Below are 26611 nucleotides of genomic sequence, written 5' to 3' on the forward strand. Positions count from 1 at the left end.
CTCTTTCTGCATATTTTATTGTGTTGTGGATTTAATTTTTCATGGATGAATTTCCCATTTTTGCCCACTGAATTGACATTCAATAACTCATCATGACAAAGTGAAGACGTGTTAACAGAAAGGTTAATAAATTTATTCAGAATCACAAACTGAACTTTCTCCTTCCTAGACGTATTCAGACCCTTTCTTGTGTCACTAAAACTGCACTCTGGTCCATCCTGTCTGCTTGATACGTGTCCAGAACTTCAAATGAGTCCACCACTGAATTGAATGGCCATCATTTAGAAAGTCAATTGTTTTTCTATGTCTAGAAGGTCCTACAATTCACACTGCATGTCAGGAGAAAATGTAAACCATGAAGTCCAAAGAACTCTCTGTAGACCTCCAGCAAGATCACATTCTGGTAAGCTGGAGGTCAGGGCAAGAGGATCAAACCATTTCTAAAACATATGCGTGTCCTCGGGAGTACAGTGGCTTCAGAAATTGATACACAGAAGAAGTTTAGGACCACCAGGACTCTTCCTAGAGTTGGCTGTCTTGTAAAACTGAGTTACTGGGCAAGAATGGTCTTGGGTCAGGGAGGTGACTGAGAACTCAATGGTCACTCTACGAAGCTTCAGAAGTCCTCCGCTGAGATAGGAGACTCTGTCTGAAGGATGACCTTCTCAGCAGGACTCCATCAGTCAGGTGCTCATGGTTGAGTGTTTAATGGAAAGCACTCTTGACAGTTTAGAGGACTCTGAGGACATGAAGAGACTCTCTGGTCTGATGAGACTCACTGACCAAGAGCAGGCACTGCTCATCACCTGCCTAATGCCATCATTAAGGTGAAGAGTGGAGGTGGCAGCATCATGCCAGGGGGACAGGGAGACAGGAAAGAATGAAGGGAAGGAGGACTACAGCCACACACAGAGAGGTCCTTGAAGAAGACCTGCTGCAGAGTGGGCTGACAGTTCAATGACCTGAAGCAAAGAGCCAAGACAATGATGGAGTGGCTTCAGGACAAGAGTGTCCTTGAGTGGTCCTGGTTTAGACCTCATCAACTGAGCAATTCACATTCTGAAGAAGATCGAGAAGTTAAAATCTGTGCAGTCAACATGACAAGAGTAGAGGAGGTGACTGAGCCCCTCAGTAAACTCATCACTTAGTTTTCAGAATGGCGATGCTTGAAGAAATCAGTGGCTTGGCTCCTCAAGTTTAAAGACTTAAAATGAAAGATAAACATTTCATGTAGAAGTCAGCCAATCTAAAGGTAACCCAGAAGAACAAGAAACACTCGCCGTCGAGCACATGAAGAGGTCCAAACTGACGGTAACACCAAACCCAATGTCACCAGAAGACTTGGCTAAAGCTGAAACAGAACTTGTCCGCCTCAGTCAACGGCAAGATTTCCAGAAGAATTAAAGGCTTTAAAGAAAAGGGCTTGTGAGATAAAGAACAGTCAGATCTTCAAACTGGAGCGAGTCACACAAGATGGAGTAGTGAGAGCTGGAGGAAGACTCAGCAAAGCTGCAGATGAAGCTGAACATCCTGCAATTCATCACAAAATATTCACATATTGCCCCCCTTTTATTGCAGCACATTCATAAAGAAATCGTCCATTGTGGGCACAACTATATACTGGCACAGCTACACCAGGAATACTGGACACCTCAGGTAAAGTCAACTAACAGAAACATCATTTCAAAGTGTCCAACGTGAGAAGATACAATGAGAAAGCAGGAGAACTAAAATGACAGATTTGCTGAAGATCATTTGTTTCCTGACCAGCCGCCTTTCTCCAATGTCAGAGTTGAATATTTTGGTCCTTCACAAGTTAAAAGATGATGAAGTCAGGTCAGGAGGTGCGGAGTAATCTTCATGTGTCTGACAATCAGAGCTGCGCACACAGAGATGGCACTCAGCTTAGACTCTGATTCTTATATCAACGCCACACGCCGATTCACGTGCAGAAGAGGACAAGTTAGAATGACACGCTCAGATAACGGGACAAACGTCATTGGAGCTGCAAGAGAGCAACGTGAAGCAACTAAAGATCTCGAGCAAGAAAACATCAGCAACGCTGTGATGAAGAAAGAATTCAATTTTAATGTCTTTTGGATGAAAGCGCCTCTTAAGTGAGTAAATGTAAATGTAAAAAAAGCAAAAATATCTCAGACAGAGCTTACTGAACATTTAAATGACAAAAATTAAAGAAAGGATTAAAATACACCTACAGCTGCAGTGTCAAGTGGCCCCGCCCCCTGTGCTCAACATGAAACACAGACAAAAGACAAAGAGGGAAAACAAAACTAACAAAATAGATAAACATGAGAATAAGAAACAAAATACACATCCACACACCATACACCATACACACAACAAAATCAATACCATTACAAAACAATTTATTTAAAAATAAGAAAAATATTAAAGAAAATGCAGAAAGGCAAAATGAAACCCAAAATGAAACATCACAGCTGACTTCAGTGTTCAATGCTCTTCAACTTCTTGTGGTGTCCATGAGTGTCAACTTCACCATTTAATGTCCATCTTTATTAGTAACTGAACATCTTGGTAGTGTGGTGGGGTCAGGCTGGAGTGGGCATACGAGGGCACAGTGGGGACACAGGGGCACACAAGACACATGACAGAGCGCAGACCCTCAGATGTGGAATGGAGAGCACTGCTCAGGTCTAAATGATCGATTTCACTGATAGACTTACAAATGAAATATTCAATCCAAATCAACATCTTATTTGTTACTCACCCCATTGTCTTGAGAATTAAAAAGCATATTTTGACTTTTCCAGCGCTATTAAGAAATGGATCATCAATACGGAGTGTTATATCTTCAGATCAGACAACACAGGAGATGTGAGCAGAGGTGGTGACAAGTCAGAAGGTCACAGACGAGCAGATTTGACAAATGTCAGTCATCCTTATTGTTTATTAGATTTGTATTTTGTTAATACATAACCATTATTAGATAGATAGATAGATAGATAGATAGATAGATAGATAGATAGATAGATAGATAGATAGATAGATAGATAGATAGATAGATAGATAGATAGATAGATAGATAGATACTTTATTAATCCCAAGGGGAAATTCACATACTCCAGCAGCAGCATACTGATAAAAAACAATATTAAATTAAAGAGTGATAACAATGCAGGTATAACAGACAGTAACTTTGTATAATGTTAACGTTTACCCCCCCCCCCCCCCCCGGGTGAAATTGAAGAGTCGCATAGTGTGTGGGAGAAACGATCTCCTCAGTCTGTCAGTGGAGCAGGACGGTGACAGCAGTCTGTTGCTGAAGCTGCTCCTCTGTCTGGAGATGATCCTGTTAAATGTTTATTAAAAAGATGAATTCAAATAAATGTTCTTTTCCCTTATAGAATCTTCCATAACCTAACAAAGCTGCACTGTCCTTAAAGCTAATGACAATATTAAGAAATCTGCACTAAATATCCATTTGATCAAACCCAAATATTTCCTCCCCCTCAGCCTTGCCATTCATTTAATATTGAGAGTGGCCACTAGAGGGGGCAGTTTGGCTACAGAAGAATCAGCTCAGCTGTCAGCTCTGAAGGTCATGTGACTGTGTGATCGTGTCTCCCTTATTTTGCTCTTAATTCATTTAAATCTTAATTAGTTGTAGATATAATATTTAAGGTTCTTTATTTCAGGTGTTTTATCCTTGTATTTTTACTTTATTCTTATTTCTTTTACACTGCACTGTATTCTTTTCTCCCCCTTTCCCATGTGTGTACTATGGCGGGTGTCCACTAGAGGGCGCCACTGCACTTCAGTCCCACCCCTCAGTCCTCCTGTTAAAGTCTCCATTCGTCTGACTCTCTGATTGTTTCTCATTCTCTCCTTTCATGTTTCACTGCTCAGGATTTCACTGAATGCTTTCTGCTTTTATCTTTTAGATTTCCTTTTTGTATAAATTGCTGTGTAATATTTAGAGTGGCCACAAGAGGCAGTAGTGTGGCGACTGACCAATCAGTGACCCCTTCTGTCCATTCATTGTCTTTCTTATCCGCTTTTCAATTTCAGGTTTGTGGACAAGGTGGGCCAACCCTGGATGGGGTGCAAGTCCATTGCAAAGCCACACATGTGCACCCATGACAAGTGTGTGCCAACTCACCAAGAATTCAATTTGTGAAGATGTTGGAGCTTTCAGGGTACCAAGAGTGACAAATCTGGGGACAAGGAGGAGGTGCAGTTAAAGTTTAATGTGACATCAACTAAAACACCAAACTCTGTCAGTATGGCCAACGTCTGACTGACCGGTGAGTCCTCATCTTCAGACATTCACAGTGAATTCATTCTGAAGTGAAGGACCCTTTGAGTGACCAATGGAGGGTCACAAAATGTCTGGTGAGTGGACAACACTCCATTCCCATCTGTCACTCTCTGCTCCTACATATAGATAGATAGATAGATAGATAGATAGATAGATAGATAGATAGATAGATAGATAGATAGATAGATAGATAGATAGATAGATAGATAGATAGATAGATAGATAGATAGATAGATACTTTATTAATCCCAAGTCACTATTCAAGAGCTCTCCATACTGAGTCTGTATAGCGCCTTTCAGTTGTGCTGATCCAGCAGGACCACACACCTGTCCTACTTAACAGGTGACATTCAGTGACACTTGGGGGCCTCAGTAGTTGTTGGGGTGTCAGCTTGAAGGACATGTGTCTGTGAATCAACAGTGACCCCTGCTGGTCGGACTGGTATTTGTAGGTCTGATGTGTCTCCGCCCCTCATTATGAGACACACACCTGATTGGCTACTCAAACCCAATAATAATGGAGACCCTGACAGTCGCACTCGCCCAGCATTCTCACCCACAAATTCAATCACAGAGGTGCCCCCCAACCCGCCCATCCTGTAAATTTAATTTCACCCCATGCTACAAACACAAAGAGGACCTGCGCTTGTGGGAACATCAAGTGACCGGTGGAGGGTACTGGTCAGTGGTCACATGGTGTCAGATGGCTGATTGTTACACTGCAGTGAAGATCAAGCCAAAACCCTGGATAGAGGGGCTCAGTGAAGGAGGTGTTGAACTTGTGCAGGAGGGTCATTGTGTGTGAGACGCTATAAAATGACAGAGAGCCAGTAGGCCAGTCCAGATACACACCTATTCTGGGGCGGTAGGGGGCGCTGATTTTAATCTCCTGGTTATCGTAATGCACAGAGTACTGGGAAACAAACCACTGCAAACTCCAGGACTTGTCGTTGTGTCCAAGGATGCACTCCACGCCCTTTCTTTTCCTGCCCAGTCCTTTATATGCGACTCCAATCCTCATGAAGTCTCCACTGCACTCCACCTCCCAGTAACAGCGAGTCCCAGTCAGAGCCTCTGTGCACAGAACTTGACCCCAGTAGTGAAATCTATCAGGATGATCAGGATATTCAGCTTTTGTCCAGTCACATTTCACCTTCTTGTTCCCTTCAGACAGACGAAGGACTCTGTTTGCTGTGTTGATGTCCAGTGTGAGGGGGCAGAAGTCTGAAAGGAGAGAAAAGAAAATGAGTGAGAAAATCTGGGAGTTTGAATTGACTGAAGCATTTGGGAGTTTGTGTGAAGACGTGATGAGCTGCTGAGATGAGTCCGTGGTGGTCCTTATGACACGGTTAGTGACACGAGACGTCTACAGGTCTGTAGAGATGAAGAGCACAGCAGACCTCACCACATGCTGTCATTTATTTTTGGAGTGTGCCGCTGTTGAGCCAAACCAGACACCAATGGAGAATGTGATTACACTTTCAATTACGGCTTTGTAAAACTGAACGAGGACTGGCTGTGAAATATTTAATTTCTTTATCTGGCGTAAGAAGTCCAATCACCGCTGTGTCTTCTTACTGATGTGGTGGTGTTCATGTCCCAGCTGAGAGTGTTTGTGATTGTTGTGCTCAGAACTTTGAAGGAATCCACCATATTGACTGCTGAATCATTCATTTCTAGTGTTAGATGTTGTGACTGCTGTTTGTGAAAGTCAATGGCCATTTCCACTGTCTCGGGGGTCTTGAGCAGCAGGGTGTTGAAGGTCACCAAGACAGAAGACGAGACCCCTCTTTTCTAGAAGGTGTTTCATTGCCGTTAGTAATTAGACCAATAATGGTGGTGTCATCAGTGAACTTAATGATTTAACTGAAGGATCAGTGGACCTGCAGTCATTGGGGTACAAGGAGTAAAGTAGGGGGGCCGTCCACAGCCTTGAGGGGCACCTGTGCTGATACAGAGACAGTCTGAGAGGTGGGAGTCCACACAAACGTATTGTTTCTGGTTTATCATAAAACTGTAAATCCATTCACAGATGGAAGGATTCAGTTCAGTGTGTAGAAGTTTAGTTAACAACAGCGCAGGCCCAATGGTGTTAACAGCTGAGCTGACGTCTACAAACAGGATTCTGGCAGAAGTTCCTTTACTGTCCTGGTGCTGCACACAAAGTGAAGGCCCACGTTGTCCATAGATCTGTGTGCTCGATATGCAAACTGAAGAGGGTCGAGATCAGTAGCAGTGACAGACTTCAGATGGCTTAGAAGAAACCGTTCAAATATTTACATTAAAACTGATGTAAGAGCAATAGGCCTGTGATCAGTGAGGCAGCTCATTTTATCAGTTTTAGGAACAGAAACAGAAGATTTAAAGCAATCAGGTCGAGTGAACTGAGTGAGAGACGAGTTAAAGATGTCTGTGAAGAGAGGAGCGAGCGGCCTGCACAGGTTTGATTGTGTCCGGTGAGACAGAGTCAGGGCTGGCTGACTTCTTACACTTCTGTGTTGTAAACAACTTCTTGACGTTGTCGTATTCCTTCATAGAAAAGGGAGAAGAGGGGAGAGGCTTTGTGTAGAAGTGGCTGCTGATAAAACCACCTCAGAGCTGAAGGAGCCTAGGGGATGAAAGAACTCAGCAGCTTGTTGGTCAGATCTGCCACAGAACATGTGAAGTTTGTCATGGAGGGATAGGTCTGAGTGAGTATTGGGAGACGACTTTTAGGAATTAGTAACAGACTGATGGCTTCTCCACACAGAGGAGTGACTGTCTGCTCCACACTGAAGCTCCAGTTTATTTCTGTGTTTCCATTCAGTGTATCTCACTGCGTTGTTTAGCTGATTCCTGGCCAGTGTCTGGGCGTCCTTATCATCAGTTTTAGGGGCTTTTTCTTTCACCTGATGGAGATTCTTTAGATTTTTGGTGAGCCGCGGCTTTCCATTGTTATAAATCACAATAGATTTGCTGGGAATGCAAACCTCTTGACAGAAGCTGATATAAGATGTCACAGTGTCAGTGAGCTCATGAATGTTTTGAAAACTTCCCAATCTGTCCAGTCCAGACAGTCTTGTAATGCTTCACCTGACTCATCAGTCCATGAACTAATTGATTTACTGGTTTATCTGGTTTTAGTCTTTGTTTATAAGTGGGTAGTAACTGTAGCATAAAGTGGTCAGAATTTACCAGCGGTACATGAGGTATGCATCCTTCATGGCGCAATAGCAGTCATCCAAAGTCTACCTGTCCCTGGTGGGCCATTTAACAAGTTGTTTGTATCTGGGAAGGTCGATAGTGAGGTTTGTGTTATTGAAGTCACCCATCAGTATAATCGGAGGGTTTCCATGACTGTTCTCCAAACTAGTGATGTAATCTACCAACTTCTTCTGGGCTTCAGTCACATTCACATCAACGAGAATTATTTAAGAAAACTCTCAAGGTGAATAAAATGACTTACAGTTAACAATAAATATTTCCAGATTGCTGGAGTAGTGCTTCAATAATATGGAGACATCAGTACACCAACTGTTATTACTGCAGAAGCAGACTCCTTTTGACTTGTTGTGATGATCAGCATCTCCAACCTGCAGCTCTGGATGAGACTTCTACTCCTCTCACTGCCCTCTCAGCCCACTCTCCTTGAACTTTGATGGACTTCCTCTCCCAACTGTAACTTCCAGCTCTTCCCATGAATGTTGACTTGGATTCAGTTCAGCACACATAGCGGACCACTTCAGAATATTCCTGTGTGATTTCCACCCTAAAATTAATGAGCCTTCTCCATGTTTCGTATTGCTGCTGTGACTTACTGTAAAGCTCTTGTTTAGTTTCATCAGTCCAAAGGAATTCTCCAGCACTGTGGCTTGTCAACATGTGTTTTAGAAAACTCCAGTCAGTTATTTATTTTATTTTTTAGTCTGTCTTTCAGAAGTGGGGTCTATTACCACAGAGCCCACTTTCATTCAGTAAGTGATTGACAGAGCTACTTGATGCTGTTGTACTTTAATCTTGGAGTTCAGCCTGAATCTGTCCTGATGTTTGCCTTTGCTTTTTCTCCACCAGTGAAGCTGTCCTTCTGTTCAATTGGGGGTCCATTTTCCATCTGCAACAGCATTCAGTGTGTTTGGCTACAGTCCAATGGACCTTCAACTTCTTGATGTTAGTTACTGAGGCAACAGGAACACAAAGCTCTTTGGAGATGGCCTTGTAGAGTTTACCTTGAACATGCTGAGCTGTGACCTTCTTCCTTTCCTCCTCTTCTCTTATCCATGTCCAGTGTGATGCACACAATGAGTCAGCAAAGCTTAGTGAGGGCTGAGTGACTGAAGACCACCGTGATTCTCGTAGTGGACTGATTCTTATTCAATGATTAGCCATGTGCGCCCAACTATGTTGCGCATATTAAAGTTGTCTGTGAAGGGCTCCCTGTTTAAACACGGCTGCCAGTCGTAAACTGGGACCTTCGTCACACAGCATTATGATTTTTTTATAAGGGAAACAAAATTACAAAAGAAAACCCTTGGACATTAATTTGATAGGAACGGCCTACTCTGAATCACTGTCTGAATAGTAATTATGTGGTGGTGTAGGAGCATTTCTGCTTCTCTCTGTTCACAGTCCATCTCGTTTTCACGACGCTTTCATTTCCTCTCACGATTTCTTCTCAACCTTTCTCCAATCTTGCAGGTTGCTTTGTGGCAATCCAAAGAGTAAGGCAATATACACGGAGCAATGGTTATAAAAGGGGGACACATAGGTATCCAGGCTCTTTAAAGCATAAATAGGGATCACTTCACTGACATGTGAGCAAGCCACGGTACAACTGTGAGATGCACAGCACTCGCTGGCTACAACGTAACAATAATAATTTCCGGAACGTGCTGTTACGTTGTCATTCAATTTACCCACTGTCTTTCTTTCATTCATATGTTACGTAGGCACTTACCTTTTATGTTCGGCAATCTCATTCTCTAACCAGGCCTCAGGAGCTAACCAGCGTAACACTGTCCACCACCCCTTTCATTATTCCAGCACATTGTTGACATCCGTGAGTAACAACAACTGGAAGGTGGTCTACGCATGCGTGGAATTCACGGACAAACAAAGATCAAGATCCAAATGAAGATTATATATAAAGATTAGTTAATTTAATGCACAACAATTTGTTTAGTTTGAATGTCTGTGTTTTGAGGTGTGACTGGAGTACTATAGTCTTCAGTAGTATAAGCCTGGAGGAGATTCTTAATGCAATGCCTATGTTTTAGCTGTCTCTCTACTGCCATCTAATTCATTCGCGGACAAACAAAGATCAAGATTCAAATGAAGATTATATATAGAGATGTCTTTTAACATCCAATGGCTTCAACAAAATTTTTCCAAGCTGTCTTCTTTTGGTTTAATTCCTACAATGTGTTAAGTCATCAATAAATAACAAAGTTTCTGCTCTATGGAGAAAGAATGGCAGATGCCAAATACTTTTGTCAGCTTTAGCTTATTTCACATAAATTTGTGATTCTTTTTAAAAGCAGCACTTTTGGCTGTGTCTGTATATCCATATACTGTTTATGTTTATGTTATAGGTGGTGGACATTGTGTTTATTATGTGAAACACACTTAGCTGTTTCATTGAATGCCATGTGCTGTATAAATGGATTATTATCTATAATAATAAAAGGCAAAGCCCTCACTGACTGATTCACTCACTCACTGACTGACTGACTCACTCATCACTAATTGTCCAACTTCCCGTGTAGGTGGAAGGCTGAAATTTGGCAGGCTCATTCCTTACAGCTTACTTACAAAAGTTAGGCAGGTTTCATTTCAAAATTATACGCGTAATGGTCATAACTGGAACCTCTTTTTTGTCCATATACTGTAATGGAAGGCAGCAAGATGGCCATAGGAGACTGAGTTGTGTGTCGCGTCATCACGCCTCCCACGTAATCACGTGAACTGACTGTGAACTCAGTACGTAGAAAAGAAGGAGGAGCCCCAAAGAGCGCTGAAGAAAACATTCATTACACAATTGACAAGGCAGCGAAACAATAAGAAGCGAGTGAGTGATGCATACAAGCATCTTCATAAGACACGAGGTATAAAAAAGCACGGTGTAAACCGTAACCTTAAATTAACTTTATAGAAACGCTCCCGCTGCCGTTTGCAATGCCATATTCGCGAGATACAAGTTTAATGAGAAGACACGAGGTATAAACGAGAGTTTGCATCACTTTGTAACAGAGTTAAAATTGCTGTAGCGAGAAACTTTTAACTGCTGGGTCTTAGCTAACATTAAATAAACCCGTGGACATCGCAACATCACACAAGAGAGCAGCTCATGTGAAGTGACTGAACGCAGCAGGAGTGATCACTTCCATGAATCAAACCTGTTCAAAAAACACATTACACAATTGATAAGGTAGGAAAAGAATATGAAACAAAGCACGGTATAAACCGAAACTTTAAATTATGTTTATAGAAACGCTGCCGTTTGCAATACCATATTCGCCCCTGCGAAGCACGGTGATTTTGCTATATATATTAAACTATTTCAACCATTGTATGATCTGCTTCTCGCAACTGAAAGAGGGCACCGTGGCAGAAGTTAGCCGACTTGCTCACCAACCACAAGCGTTACCTGGTAGGTAACCACCCATACAATCAGATTGTGAATCAGACTACGAATGCCTGCAATGTAATTACCCCGATCTACATGCTGTCAAATGAAAGAACCACACGCCGTGGCACAACGTTAGGGGCTTCGCCTCTACATCCGAGGATCGATTCCCGTAAGGGAGTGCAGTGACTGTGTACACCTGATGAGTCCACAATTACGGCGAAACACGTGTCGCATACTACGCATCTTCAAAGCACGGTGTAAACAGTAAGTTTAAATTGAGTTTATAGAAACGCTCCCGCTGCCGTTTGCAATACCATATTAGATGACTTTGTAACAGAGTTAAAATTGCTGGAGCGATAAATTTTTAACTGCCGGGTCATGTCGCGTGTTCTTGGGTAGGTACACCAAAAAATGTATATATTTATGCATGTAATGGGCAAACAAAAAATGTACTATACCCGAAAGCACTACAGTAGTACTCAATGTATCTTTACTTCTTAAATGTTAATGTTTTACTGTTTAATAATTTATACGCTTCTTATGTTATTCAGATTCTTTTATCAAAATACCAGTAACAGCGCACTGCACGATAACGTGGAGTGAATACACTTGACATGACCATTCATAGTATTTATCCTCTTTCTCTGTACGTTTACCATTCGTTTGCTCAGAGGTTGATGAGCTTGCTGCTTAATGAGCAGCTCTTCACCCTAGCGTCCCGCTGCTTCTCTTCTTTCGTCGGCATCTTTTCCCGTTAAAACTGATTTTTTTTAAAACTTAGTATGTTTTCTTTAATTTTTCAGTTAAGCTGGCACTTAAGTCTTCAATCTGCCTCAAGAATGATTAGCGAAGGTGGTAGACAATGAAAACGGCAGCCGTACGCATCCGCCACGCACGCACTGGTGCGCGCAGCTGTGAGTTGATTCTACAATAAAATAAAATAAAGATAAAAAGAGTAATAACTTGCAGCACCGCTATTCAATTACACTTGCCTAACGCCTCTCCTAAGGGGAAATACTGTGGGATCTGGGCATCCATCAAAGCAGCAATCACAAGCCCGATTAGAAAGCGGGAAGCTGTGATTTGTCCTCTCCCTCCCATGTAACAATCACAGCCCGTGTTGCAACGCACTATGTATGTATATGTATATATGTGTATGTGTATATATATATATATATATATATATATATATATATATATATATATATATGTTCATATGTGTGGGAAAGCGAATAGTAGACGTGACGTAGTATATGTGTACCAAATTTCAAGTCAATAGGTGAAACGGTTTGCGAGCTACAGCTGATTTAAAATCCTGGACAGACAAACAAATAGCCACGGTAGCGTATTATAGAAGAAGATTTTACTGTTTAATAATTTATATTTATATGCAATGTGCTTCTTATATATTACTTCATATTCTCATATGATAATGATGTTAATGTTGTTTATATTGATTTCTATGTTATTGTAAGTGCTCTTTATTTGTGGAAAAATAAATTTGGCAATTAAACTTATTTTATACATACATTTTATTTTTTTCTCTTGCACTCAGTGAGCGAATCCACTGGGTAATCAGCTATATATATATATATATATATATATATATATATATATATATATAGATAGATAGATAGATAGATATGTATATATGTATATATATATGTAGATATACAAATATGTATATGTATATATATGTGTCTGTATGTGTGTATATATATATATATATATATATATATATATATATATATATATGTATATGTGTGTGTTTGTATGTATGTGTGTATATGTATGTGTATATATATGTTGATATATGTATATATATGTGGATGTGTATATGTATATATATATGTATATATGTATATATATTTATGTATATATATGTTTACATAACCTCTTTAACACACTACTTCTCCGCTGCGAAGCACGGGTATTTTGCTAGTTATCAATATTAGAAGGGAATGACTGAAGAAGAAAAGCATCAGAAAGGAGACGCTGGAATACAGAAAGAGAAAACAGCAGGAAGGGCAAAGAAAAAAATAATAAGACAATAGAAAAAGGACAAAGGACACTGGAGGTCAGACTATTGTTAGAGGTGGATATAGCGTAGTTGGCAGGATTTCATTTTTATTTCCCATGAGTTCACTTGACTCTTAAGAAACTCAAGTCTAACAAACTTCTTTGGCACTTCACTGTCCTGAATATCAATATCCCATAATGCACCAGTCACAGGACCCCCGTTACTTTCAGCTCATCAGTCACACCACACTCAAATAATGCTTTCTGCTGGCTACACTTTCATATAATAAGCCTAGCATGAGATATTAAATGTGAAATGATGATAAACACCATGAATTGACAGACTCACCTTGTAAAAACTCCTCTCTGCTCTGAGGTTGAGGAGCCAGTAGGGTGAAGATTTAAGCTTCACGACCTGAAAATACAAAGAAAAGAGAAGAATGGAGAATGTTAAGATTAAGGCTGTCAGTAGATTCATATTTTATATTGTGTTTAATTAAACTTTGTTTATAAAATTAATCGTGATTAATCACACATTATGTTGCATATGTAATAAGGTTTATTTTATCACTTTAGATTAAGTGTCCATAATTACGTTGTATTTTACCATGTAACCACCTGTATAATTACTGAGTTACTAGGTGTTATTACCTCCTACTTACTGTGTAATGCTGTGGTTAAGCACTTAACTGTAATTGTTATTCCAAAATTTATGTGCAAACCTCCTTAGAAAAATTGTGGAATAACAATAACAATTTAGTACTTACAAGGTAAGTACAAAGTAATAACACCCATTACTCTGTAATTATACAGGTAAATTCAAAGGTACATACAGTATAATTATGGACACTTAATCTAAAGTGATTCCTGTTTATAATAATTATATATATTCCATGAACTACATTGTCAGATTAGCTGTAAATATAATAATGTCAGTATTGTGATATACTGGAAATAATTCTCAGAGGATTTCAGAAATTACATTTATTTTTAAACTTATGACAAACAACAAACAGTATTTTGCACATGTGTGTAGCATTGCTCAAGGCCACTGTCATCATTATTTAACCTTCTTAACATTTAACCAGTTGCTCCTACAGCATTCTCAGCCTTTGTAATGTATGGTTTGAAGATGTGATCATTTACATAAAATAACCCTAAAAGCAGCAATTAAAATTCAGGAATTAAAAATCTCAGGATCTGATCTCCTTGCAAATAATTCACAAACAAAGAGCTGCCCTTTCCGTGTTCATAGTTAGCTTAATAATGAAACACTTGATCATCACTTTAATAATTACACAAACAACAACACAACAATCCACAAGACGACGTCTGGAAGCTCATAACTCACCTGCACAGTTCCAGTAGTTTCTCTAGCCAGGTTAGTTTATCGAACTCTGCAGATGTTAACATGGCCAGCTCTTTATTGTTGTGTGTGTATAATACTTTTCTTTAACACAGGGAGATGTCTGAAATGTTTTAAAATTAAAGTTTCTGCCAGAAAGAAGAATCACAGGTGTCTTTTCCATTGTTACATTAATGACTTAATCCCATATGAATTGAGAAGTTCAGTGCTCCTGACTGTGATGTGTATGGGATAAAACATTTGTATACAGCATATAAGGTAAAGTTTAGTTCAGGACACTGCAGCAGACTGCATGAGATGAGATGAGAGCAGAAGAGCAGATCAGTGCAGTTTAGATGACAAAGGGGTGGCCAAAGAAGGAACGAGATGGTACATTCTAGAATCTCACGATAACTTTGTGTTATTTTAATGGATCAAGGCTTTTAAATTAAGCTCAAGTATTAACACATTAATGCTGACAGCTCTAGTTAAGATGTAATTTTATAATGTTAAATTCTTAAACACTAATTACAAATGTAATGCAGTTAAATAATAAAACAACAAAACATGCGTATCAAGTCTGCACACAGAGCCCACCGGTGTGTTGATGATGCAGTGACTCTGAGTCTGAGTTTTATTTACCAACACCTTGATCAGCAGGGCAGATGTGAGGGTCTCGATTGTGGACTTGACCTCTGGTTTAGACACCAACATCTCAGAGCTTCTAGATAAGAAACTGACCGAGTTCAGCCTGCCCGGTCCAATCCACCATTGGATCTCAGACTTTCTTCCAGGTAGTAAACAGTGTCGGTACAGTTGGGCGCACACATGTCTGACCTGTTAACCCTCGTCACCTCACTTTCTGTTTTCCTCTCCTGTGTTGTCAGTTGGCCACAGCTCAGCAGTTCTGTTCATGGACAGACATTGTTAGGTTCCATTTATGTTCATCAGTGCAGAACTGCGTCAGCTTACAGATTTGTTTAAACACACAGTATCATGATATGTAAACATTATATAGTTTATAATTTGTGTTTCATCTGTGAACTCATTATGTGCACTCAGTGGAGTGTTCAGGTGGTCCTGAAGTGGTCAGGGTTCTACTGCACTCCTCTAATTTGCTGATCTTTTTCACCAAAATATATGAAGAAATACTCTCACTGTGACAAACTCTCATTAATGTCAGTGGATGTAATGAGTCTGAGTATACGACACCACACTTAGAAAACACATGAGCCTGTGGAAGCATGGCGGAAAATGGATTAACGTGAACTTTTAAAGAGGAGCCCATCTGACAGAATGTAAAGGACAGAGAAGACAGCAGAAGCTCATTCAGATTTAATGTTATTACAAAGCACTGAAGTTCATCCCAATTCAATTTCATTTATGTTGTCACTGCTTTCAAGTTCACAACACTTCATTTGTACGCTGAGTTGGCCCTGCCAGTTTAATACAACTTTCTGTTCCTTATTTTATCGTTGGTCGTTATGAAGAGCAAATGCAAAGAATCATAATGTGAAATGAAGAAGCAGCTTTTAAGGGAGTAAACAGAAAAAAGTATCGCTATATACATAGAGAAATAAACCGTCTGACATCTGACATCTGTACCAGGGCATAATGTCATCCAGTGTCTACCAGAAGGTAGCAATGTGCAAGGAACAGAAGAAACAAGAAGAACAAAGAAAGAGGAATGTAAGAACTAGCATATCCGGTGCTCAGAGGTTCATAAATGTACAACACAATCAACACAGATAGGCACACCGTTGTACCATTAACACTGTTTTAAAAACAGGTGTTTCACTATGCTGATAAGATATCTAATATTTACCTTAAACATTCAAGAACTGTGTTTAATATGAGAGTGTGATATCACTCAGATAGTCACTGTAACAGTAAAGGCTTAGAGATAAATGTAAAAGAGCAGGCCTTCTTCAGGCATCTCACTGTCCCTGTGATTGTCACTCTTGTCCTTCTAATGGACGCTAACAATGAACATCAAATAGCTAGATGTCACACCTGATGGAGTCCTTGTCATGATGTCCCACTGGCTGATCTTCTCCAGACTCTTCTTCAGACCTGACAGCTCCTTTAGCAGGTCCTCAGAAGAAAAGTCAGCAATGACAGTGAAGCTGAGTGAGTCTCTATCAGCAGGAAGGACACAGTGAGATGAGAAACTCTACATCAGGAGAGAAGAGGGAACAAGGAGAAATAAAAAGTAACATTAATAAGAAGGACCTCCTCTCAACTAAGTATCAGTGTGGTGGACAGAAAGTTTGGGTTTAGATAGAGAGATTACTTTTCATTCATTCATTGGTTATTTATGGCAGAATGTTTCATTATAATGGAGCAAAAAATATCATCAGCCTTGACATTCAAAAATCTTTTCACACAGAAGTCCATAAGAGGTGAGTCATCAGACTGTAGATTAGTGGACTGAGGGGGCAGCGGACAGGCAGGTGAAGAACTGACTTAGCAGAAAAAACAAGACATTGGGCTCTTTAATGTACTGAGATGAAGTTAATTAGATAGATAGATAGATAGATAGATAGATAGATAGATAGATAGATAGATAGATAGATAGATAGATAGATAGATAGATAGATAGATAGATAGATAGATAGATAGATAGATAGATAGATAGATAGATAGATAGATAGATAGATAGATAGATAGATAGATAGATAGATAGATAGATAGATAGATAGATAGACTTACACTATTCAGTATAATCTTACAATTGAAGGTCTGCCACTAGAAAGTGTGTGACTTGTCAGAAAGACTTGGGAGCCTTTTGTGCGCTCATCACAGTTCTGTAATCTGCCCTGTAGAACACACTTGTGGGACCACATCAGGAATATTGTGTGTTAGAGAAATGAGAAAACAGCAGAAAAGAAAGTCGAGAAGAAGAAGAGAGACCAGACTGGACTGTGGGGTTTGAGCTGTGAGGAAATGCTGAAGGATTTGAATGTCATCAGTTAAAGGACATGAGGAGGTGACATGACAGGAGTGTTTAAAGATATGAAGGAGTTGGTGTGTTATTTTCACAGGTGGTGTCATTTAAAATGAATCATTATTAAGGATAAATGTCATATAAATTTGTTTCTTCAAAGAAACAACTGCAGATTTACCTCCCTGTCATGTAGAAGAAGACTGAGCTTTCAGAGTTTTGCATAAATTGCGGAAATATTAGGCAAAGATGAAATTGGACTGAATGGCATGTTCTTGACATTTGTAAAAACAACTCAGCTCTCTTGATTTTGAAGTTTCTCAGGTCCCACACACCCCAGTCTGATCTGACTCCCTGTGACGTGTCACTCTCACCAGTAGGAAGTGGAGATGGTCCTTGGTCTCTGAAAGCTCCTTCAGCTCAGCTTCTCTCCTCTTCAGCTCCTCAATCTCCTTCTCCAGTTGCTCCATGACTCTTTCAGCCTTCTCCGTTTCTCTCTCTTCTTGTTCTTTGATCCTCTCAGTCAGTTTCTTGTGGGCTTCCTCAATGCAGTGAATCAGATCAGTGAAGCTCTTCTCATGTTCCTCCATCACTCTTTCCACAGAAAGCTGTTGAATAGGAGAAAAATATTGAATTGAATCACCAAATTAAAAATAAAAGTCACAAAGCACTTTTGTTAGTATTTTGATGTTTTAGAGGAGAGTTTGAATTAGGAGAAGGGCGGCAGGAGTATTCCCTACCTAGTATTCCCCTGGTACTCTGGGTAGCAGCATCTTCTTAAGGCACTTGAAGATCTGTATGGGATATGCAGTCTTAATAAGCGGCTCTGTAGGATCTATGAGAGCCATTGGCACAAGCTGCTAGGGGACAGCACTATTGTCTTGTGAGGACCCTGGTAGTGTTACACAGGGTGGTCTTTAAAAAGAGCCTCTCCTGGTCAACCTGGGGTTGAGAGTGGATCAGGACAATGTTAACCTGGAGTGGAGAATGAGATGGGATGAAGAAAAAGAAGAAGAAGAAAATATTGAATGGGTATTGTTGAGAGAAAGCTCGTCTGTTGTAAGGTAATTGTGTGAAAATAAAATATATATAGTTTTATTGATCAAACACTAAAACTCAAGTTTAACTTTGGTAGGGCAAATTTTGAGCAGATGTAGCAAAGTCTAAGGAGGATAAACTGGGATAAGCTTTAAAGTGGGGAGACAGTCGAGGAGCAGTGGAACAGGTTTAAAAATGTTTTACATGTAATGCAGGACAGGTACAAACCTAAAATTGGAATTAATAGGAAATTTTAAAAAACTCCACTGTGTATTAATAAAGATTTAAAAAGGAAGCTGCAAAGGAAAAAACAGACGATAAGGTGAATTAAGACTACAAACTCCATTGTGAATCGTAAGGCGTATGAGAACATGAGGACAGCCAGTAAGAAGGAAATTAGGGAGCCTAAAAGACAGTTAGAGAGGAATATAACAGATAAGGCAAAGACGAGCCTAAGAGATTCATTCAGTATTTTAGTAGTAAAAGAACAGAAGTGCATCAGGAATAGTAAAGGGGAATTACAAAATACAGGCAGTGAACATACTGGGGATCACAAAGGACTGGAAAACATTAAATATTATCTCATTATTTAAAAAGGGTGAGCAGGCAAATCCAAGCAACGATAGGCCAGTAAGCTGAATGTGCATCACAGGAGAATTAATGGAAGGAATTATTAAGGATAAGATTGAGCAGCACCTGGCAAGTACAGAAGTTTCTCTGAACAGTCAGCGTGGGTTCAGAAGAGGGAGGCAGTGTTTTACTAACATGCTGGAATTCTATGAGGAGGCAACAAAAGGATACGATCAAAGTGGAGCATATGATATTATGTATCTGGACTTTCAGAAAGCATTTGATGAGGTGCCACATGAGAAGTGGGCATCAAACTAAAAGAAGTGGCAGATCAGGGTGATGTTTGTAGATGGTTGCAGAACTGGCTCAGACACAGGAAGCAGAGGATGATGCTGTGAGGAACCTCATCAGAATTGGCCAATGTTAAGAGTGGTAACCAGCAGAGGTCAGTGCTAGAACCACTGCTATTTTTAAATTATATAAATGATTTAGATAGGAATATAAGTAACAAGCTGATTAAGTTTGCAGATGATACCAAAACAGGTGGATTAGCAGATAGTCTGGAATCCATTAAATAATTATAGAGGGACTTGGACAGAGTACAGACTTGAGCAGATTTGTAGCATAAGGATCTAAGTGTAGGGTGTGAGGTGCACACTGTCCAGTATCATCAACCCCAAAGCTGGAGATGTTCAGTTGTTTTCAGAACCATGCAGAGCTGCTCAGTGACTCTGATATCTTTGAGACAGTAGGCAGGGATGAGGAGCCCTTAAAGTAGTCAGTCAGGGATTCAGTTATTATGGGAATTGAGATGAAGTTTTGCTCTCAGATAAAGAGAGTCTCACATTCTGTGTTGTCTGGACATGTAAACGTTAAAATCTCCACTTGCTGCAGGAACATTGAACTGTTGGCCATAAGTCTGTGTCCCTATTACTTGCGCAGAGAGTTTGGACACGTCATTGTTGTTATTGTATACATCCCTCCTTAGGCAAACGTGGAGATAGCGTGTGACGTCATCCACTCTGCTGTTGCTAAACTACAAACACAGCACCCCAAGGAGCTTGTGCTAATCACTGGAGACTTTAACCATGTGACGCTGGACAAAACATTACCTGCCTTCTCCCAGTATGTGGACTGTAACACCCGGGGAAATAGGACTATTGACCTACTGTATGCAAACGTTAAAGACGTATACAGCGCCACACAGCTGCCTGCGCTTGGGAAAACAGATCATAACCTGGTTCTGCTTCAGCCTCACTACAAACCAAGAGTGACGGAGCTACCTGCAACCACACGCTCATTCAGGAAGTGGTCCCCTGAGGCAGAGCAGGCTCTAAGAGACTGCTTTGGAACAACGGACTGGGATATCCTGCAGGGATCACACAGTGAGGTTGTTGACTGCACTACTGACTACATCAACTTCTGTATGGACATTGTAGTTCCAGTAAGAACAGTACGCTGCTATGCTAACAACAAGCCCTGGATTACAAGTGACATCAAGGGCCTTTTGAACCAGAAGAAAAGGGCTTTTAAAGGTGGTGATCAGCATGAGCTCAAGTGCGTGCAGAAGGAACTCCGAGTCCAGCTCAGGGCGGTGAAGGAGCAGTACAGGAGAAATCTGGAGCAGAAGTTGCAGAATAACAGCATGAAGGAAGTGTGGGATGGGATGAAGATCATCACTGGCTACAGCTCGAAGTGGGGTGCCACCATCGAGAGAGATGTGGAGAGAGCAAACCAGATGAACAACTTTTTTAACAGGTTTGACCACCCTAACCCACTCTAACCTCAGAGTACTGTACCCTCCACCCATCCTTCTGCTGATACCAGCATAGGAGAGAGTTTACCCCAACCCACAATTACAGCAGTCCAGGTAAGCAGAGAGCTGAGGAGCAGCCCAGCAAAGCAGTGGGTCCAGATGGAGTATTGCCACGACCGCTGAAGGCCTGTGCGTTGGAGCTGGGGAGTCCTCTACAGCGCATCTTCAATCAGAGCCTGGAACAGGGGAGAGTCCCAAGGCTTTGAAAAACATCTTGCATCACCCCAGTCTCAAATTTATCACGTCCTAGTGAGCTGAATGACTTCAGGCCTGTTGCTCTGACGTTGCATGTGAAGAAAACCATGGAGCAGCTGTTGCTTCACCACCTGAGGCCACAGGTCCACCACGCCCTCGACCCTCTGCAGTTCGCATACCAGGAGAAGGTCGGAGCGGAGGATGCCATCATCTACATGCTACAACAATCCCTCTCCCACTTGGACAGAGGCAGTGGTGCTGTAAGAATTATGTTTCTGGACTTCTCTAGCGCCTTCAACACAATCCAACCTCTGCTCCTTAGGGACAAGCTGACAGAGATGGGAGTAGATTCAAACCTGGTGGCATGGATCATGGACTATCTTAAAGACAGACATCAGTATGTGCGTCTTGGGAACTGCAGGTCTGACATTGTGGTCAGCAGCACAGGAGTGCCACAGGGAACTGTACTTTCTCCGGTCCTGTTCAGCCTATATACATTGGACTTCAAATACAACTCGGAGTCCTGCCACGTGCAAAAGTTCGCTGATGACACTGCTATCGTGGGCTGCATCAGGAGTGGGCAGGAGAAGGAGTATAGGAACCTAATCAAGGACTTTGTTAAATGGTGGGACTCAAACCAGTCGCTTTGTGAATTTCCCCTTGGGATTAATAAAGTATCTATCTATCTATCTATCTATCTATCTATCTATCTATCTATCTATCTATCTATCTATCTATCTATCTATCTATCTATCTATCTATCTATCTATCTATCTATCTATCTAACTGAACACCAGCAAAACCAAGGAGCTGGTGGTGGATTTTAGGAGTGCAGCTGGATGATAAATTCGACTGGACTGCCAATACTGATGCTCTGTGCAAGAAAGGACAGAGCCGACTATACTTCCTTAGAAGGCTGGCATCCTTCAACATCTGCAATAAGATGCTGCAGATGTTCTATCAGACGCATGTGGCGAGTGCCCTCTTCTACGCGGTGGTGTGCTGGGGAGGCAGCATAAAAAAGAGGGATGCCTCATGCCTGGACAAACTGGTGAGGAAGGCAGGCTCTATTGTAGACACAGAGCTGGACAGTTTAACATCTGTGGCAGAGTGACGGGTGCTGAGCAGACTCCTGTCAATTATGGAGAATCCACTGCATCCACTGAACAGGATCATCTCCAGACAGAGGAGCAGCTTCAGCGACAGACTGCTGTCACCATCCTGCTCCACTGACAGACTGAGGAGATCGTTCCTCCCCCACACTATGCGACTCTTCAATTCCACCTGGGGGGAAAACATTAACATTATACATAGTTATTGACTGTTATACCTGCATTGTTATTACTCTTTAATTTAATATTTTCTTTATCAGTATGCTGCTGCTGGACTATGTGAATTTCCCCTTGGGATTAATAAAGTATCTATCTATCTATCTATCTATCTATCTATCTATCTATCTATCTATCTATCTATCTATCTATCTATCTATCTGTCTATCTATCTGTCTGTCTGTCTGTCTGTCTGTCTGTCTGTCTGTCTGTCTGTCTGTCTGTCTTCCTTCTGGGTACACAGGTAGAAAACTTCTTTGGATGGCTGCCAGAGCAGTGGATCATTCAGGTGTCATTATCAAGCTTGTCCAGGTGTCACAGAATAATCAAAATAGGTGGGACAGACGGCCATATTTGCAGGACAAATTTAAGAGTTGAGTGTAAAGCTGAGGAGCAGAACTGCCAAAGTGGTCATCTCAAGAGTGCCAGTACTTGTGCCACACCAGTCCATGTGAGATCAGGAAGATTAGATGACTTAATAAACATCTGAAGTGTTTGTGAGGGAAGAAGTTGGGATGAGTTATATTTCAACTGGAGGGGCACTAATGTAATCTTAATATGTGTCACAAATAAAGAAAGCAATTATCAGGAATGCCTCACAGTAAGAAGACCTGGGTTCACTTCCCGGGTCCTCCCTGTGTGAAGTTTGCATGTTCTCCCCATGTCTGCGTGGGTTTCCTCCGGGTGCGCCGGTTTCCTCCCACAGTCCAAATACATGGCGGTTAGGTGCATTGGTGATCTTAAATTGTCCCTAATGTGTGCTTGGTGTGTGTGTGTTTTTGTGTGGGCTGGCGCCCTGCCCAAGGTTTGTTCCTACATTGCGCCCTGTGTTGGCTGGGATTGGCTCCAGCAGACCCCTGTGACCCTGTGTTAGGATATGGTGGGTTGTAAAATGACTTACTGACTGGATTATCAGAAAAAGATTGAGTAACACAGATCTAGGTGAGGAGTGCCAGTGAGCAGTAACTGTGGGTTTAGATGAGGGATTTAATGTTTCACTAATGTGCTGGAATTCTATAATGAAATAAGAAATGCATAAAATCATAAACCCGTATGGAGGTCTTTGTCAAGAGGGCTCACATTCAGTCACTTGTTCATCCTTGACTGTCACTTCTGTGTCTTTATTAGACTGCGCCATATTGAGTGACAAGTTATACCCCAACTGATTTCTTTGAACAGAAGGACACACCCCAGTTGTCTGATTCTGCTGTGCGTATTATTTTCATACACCAGATGGCGCTGGGCTTTTTAATGTAAGTCTCTGCTAAATAAATCAGATTGTAAAAGTTTAGTCTGTCCAGGCATAGAAATGTGTGTGAAGAGTTCTTGTTCTGCCAATGAATGCTGATTCTTATAAATGGATCTAAGAAGAATTGGGCAGGAAATATGATTTAACTCTGGACAGTGTGCCAGTGAAATGTGCGTTAAAATGTGTGGATGTGTGTCCTAAAATATGAAGGGTTAAATTGTAGCTCCGCTGCATGAAAAGGTTGTGTGTTTGCCGTTTTTCTGTCTGGTCTGCTTGTGTGGGTATGAAGATAGTCCTTACATCCTGTTTGAGGAATAGACGAGTAATTGAGAGTGACAGAACACCTGAGGGTTGGACAACTGGTTGTAATAGGAATTTGCATAAATCACACAATTATATGAAAGGATAAAGAGAACAGCAATTGGAGGATAAGACGGGAAAACTCGCTAAACAGAGCAGCATCTGTGAAGATCTGTCTAAATAGGTGAAGGTCAGCAATCGTCTCCAGGGACGTGAATCTTGAATTTAATCGCAACAAGCAAACTGTGAGCTCACTGCAGTCCTTTTATTATAACGGCTCAGGACTGACTGGGAAAACATTTTACATTTTAATTTTCAGATTCTGTCATTGGCCATCTTCTCCAATTCATTTCCACATTATAGTCAGACTACTTGAACTCTGGAGTATTGTGTGAACTTCAAAAGGGCTGAGGTGTGTATTTCACTCTGTATATTTTTATTCACATGCATGGGGGGTTATTGTGTGTTGAATATCATTGTCATCTTTGTGTCTTTCTTTTTTAATTGTTTATTTTTTCCTGCTTTTCTGAAATTGCCTTATAACTGTCTTTTTGACACGTACTGTACATATTCATATGACTGTTTGGAGCTGATGATATCAATAGATGAATGTACAGCAGGACTCTTCATGGGCTGATATTGGCCTGTCCTTATATTAGTTTAGGAAGGTGAGTGGTAACAATCGGCCCGTTTCAGCAGATCAGCATGTTAACAGGTGGAGGTGCGCATTATCAGCACTCAGTCCAGCAGCCTAACACCTTCACTTATGGAGTCCAGTAAAGCTGTGACATATCAGAATTAACAGAGAAAGTCCATTAGGGAATGTTGTGTCGACTGATCCAACTCAGAACATCAGTGCCAACCTTCATTATGAGTTATTGTTAGGGGAGTGAAGTTACCTTTAAATGGAGGAATGAGAAACCTGAGGACATGAGGGTCTTGTGGTCTGAATTCCTAATGACTAAAACATGAAATGCTGTCAGCAGTGAAACACCATGAAGGACACAATAAACCATCTTCTCTCCATCTGCATCTCCCTGTCCTCACACATCACCACAAACTCTCACAACCCTTTTAGTTTTTCTCCTCTCTTTGATATGAAATGTCATCTTAATTCCACTCACCTTCATCTCCTCCACTGTCCTCCTCGTCTCCTTCAGTTTCTTCTCTTTCTCTTCAAGTCTCCTCCTGATTTCAGTCTGTGTCACCCCCAGCTGTTTCTGTTTGGACACACAAGAGGACATATGGGGGTCTCATCAGAATTCACTTCCACTTTCTGAGCTCATGGTGTCATTTTGAGTGATTAAATTTGTACAACACATTTGTTTCACATTCCATGATACAACTTACTGTTTCTGTCACACTTGTCTTCATATTAGATAGATAGATAGATAGATAGATAGATAGATAGATAGATAGATAGATAGATAGATAGATAGATAGATAGATAGATAGATAGATAGATAGATAGATAGATAGATAGATAGATAGATAGATAGATAGATAGATAGATAGATAGATAGATACTTTATTAATCCCAAGGGGAGATTCACATACTCCAGCAGCAGCATACTGATAAAAAATAATATTAAATTAAAGAGTGATAACAATGCAGGTATACAGACAGACAATAACTTTGTATAATGTTAACGTTTACCCCCCAAGGTGGAATTGAAGAGTCACATAGTTTGGGGGAGGAACGATCTCCTCAGTCTGTCAGTGGAGCAGGACGGTGACAGCAGTCTGTCGCTGAAGCTGCTCCTCTGTCTGGAGATGATCCTGTTTAGTGGATGCAGTGGATTCTCCATAATTGATAGGAGTCTGCTCAGCGCCCGTCGCTCTGCCACAGATGTCAAACTGTCCAGCTCCATGCCTACAATAGAGCCTGCCTTCCTCACCAGTTTGTCCAGGCGTGAGGCGTCCTTTTTCTTTATGCTGCCTCCCCAGCACACCACCGCGTAGAAGAGGGCGCTCGCCACAACCGTCTGATAGAACATCTGCAGCATCTTATTGCAGATGTTGAAGGACGCCAGCCTTCTAAGGAAGCATCGTCGGCTCTGTCCTCTCTTGCACAGAGAATCAGTATTGGCAGTCCAGTCTAATTTATCATCCAAATCAACAGTAGGTGACACACAGAGATTTAATTAAACAAATATGAATATCACACAAACATTCAAATAAACGTTTAATTTAACAGTTCAATTGAAGATGGAGTTTGGGCTTGAAGAGAGCTATAAATAAAGGAGACAGTCAGTCCTTGAGATTGAGAGGACATCACATTGACAACCAGGATATCAGAGCTTCACACATAAAAACTGAAGAAATCTGAAGAGGAATTTAATGAGCTGAGAGAAATCTGACAATAAATCAAAGGAGTCACTAATAGAAATACTTAAAGAAAACATTATAAGTGAAGATCAAAGAAATAAATAACACAAGTGAAAGTTAACTAACTCAGAGTTCAAACATGAAGAAGAGCAAACGAGTCGCACACAGTGGGCTGCTTTATGGCTTGGAGGGCATGTGGCTTGGCTATTTTACAGGGGGGCACAGATTCAGTTGTCATTGTCAAAGTCACAGTAAATGACAAAAGTAACAGCGGGCTGGCATATGTGTAAGAGAAGTGTGAAAATGGAGGAGCTAAGATCAGGAGTAGAAGACACCCGGTGGTCTTATCAGAAGTGCTGTCTGTGACACAAGACACTCCTGGGAGGACTGGAGAGATCAGAGAGTTTAACATGAGGCTCACATTGGGTTTAAGATGGAGGGGCACAGGGCTAAGGGGCATCAGGGGGATTTTTACAGCAGATGGCAGCTGCACCCATGGCATGGGATCCACTGATGTTATGGGAAGGCAAACAAGAAGGTCAGTCATGGACTTTTAACAAGGAGTTTAAGAAGTC

General features: G+C 41.1%; 2 protein-coding genes and 1 pseudogene across 2 annotated transcripts in view; 1 reads left to right on the forward strand and 2 right to left on the reverse strand.

Annotated features, from left to right (window-relative positions):
- Nucleotides 1-26611, forward strand: part of LOC114652426 (E3 ubiquitin-protein ligase TRIM16-like) — a 1019527-nt gene that overhangs the window by 636540 nt on the left and 356376 nt on the right. The window lies entirely within an intron of this gene.
- Nucleotides 1-26611, reverse strand: part of LOC114652555 (tripartite motif-containing protein 16-like) — a 593234-nt pseudogene that overhangs the window by 414080 nt on the left and 152543 nt on the right.
- Nucleotides 4885-26611, reverse strand: part of LOC114652497 (tripartite motif-containing protein 16-like) — a 642127-nt gene continuing 620400 nt past the window's right edge. Inside the window, exon 8 of the mRNA XM_051927833.1 lies at nucleotides 4885-5070. Within this exon, the coding sequence (XP_051783793.1) occupies nucleotides 4983-5070 (88 nt within the window). The 3' untranslated portion in view covers nucleotides 4885-4982. The remainder of the gene's footprint in view (nucleotides 5071-26611) is intronic.

Source organism: Erpetoichthys calabaricus, chromosome 5, assembly GCF_900747795.2.
Source record: "Erpetoichthys calabaricus chromosome 5, fErpCal1.3, whole genome shotgun sequence".
In the NCBI taxonomy this organism is placed as follows: Eukaryota; Metazoa; Chordata; class Cladistia; order Polypteriformes; family Polypteridae; genus Erpetoichthys; species Erpetoichthys calabaricus.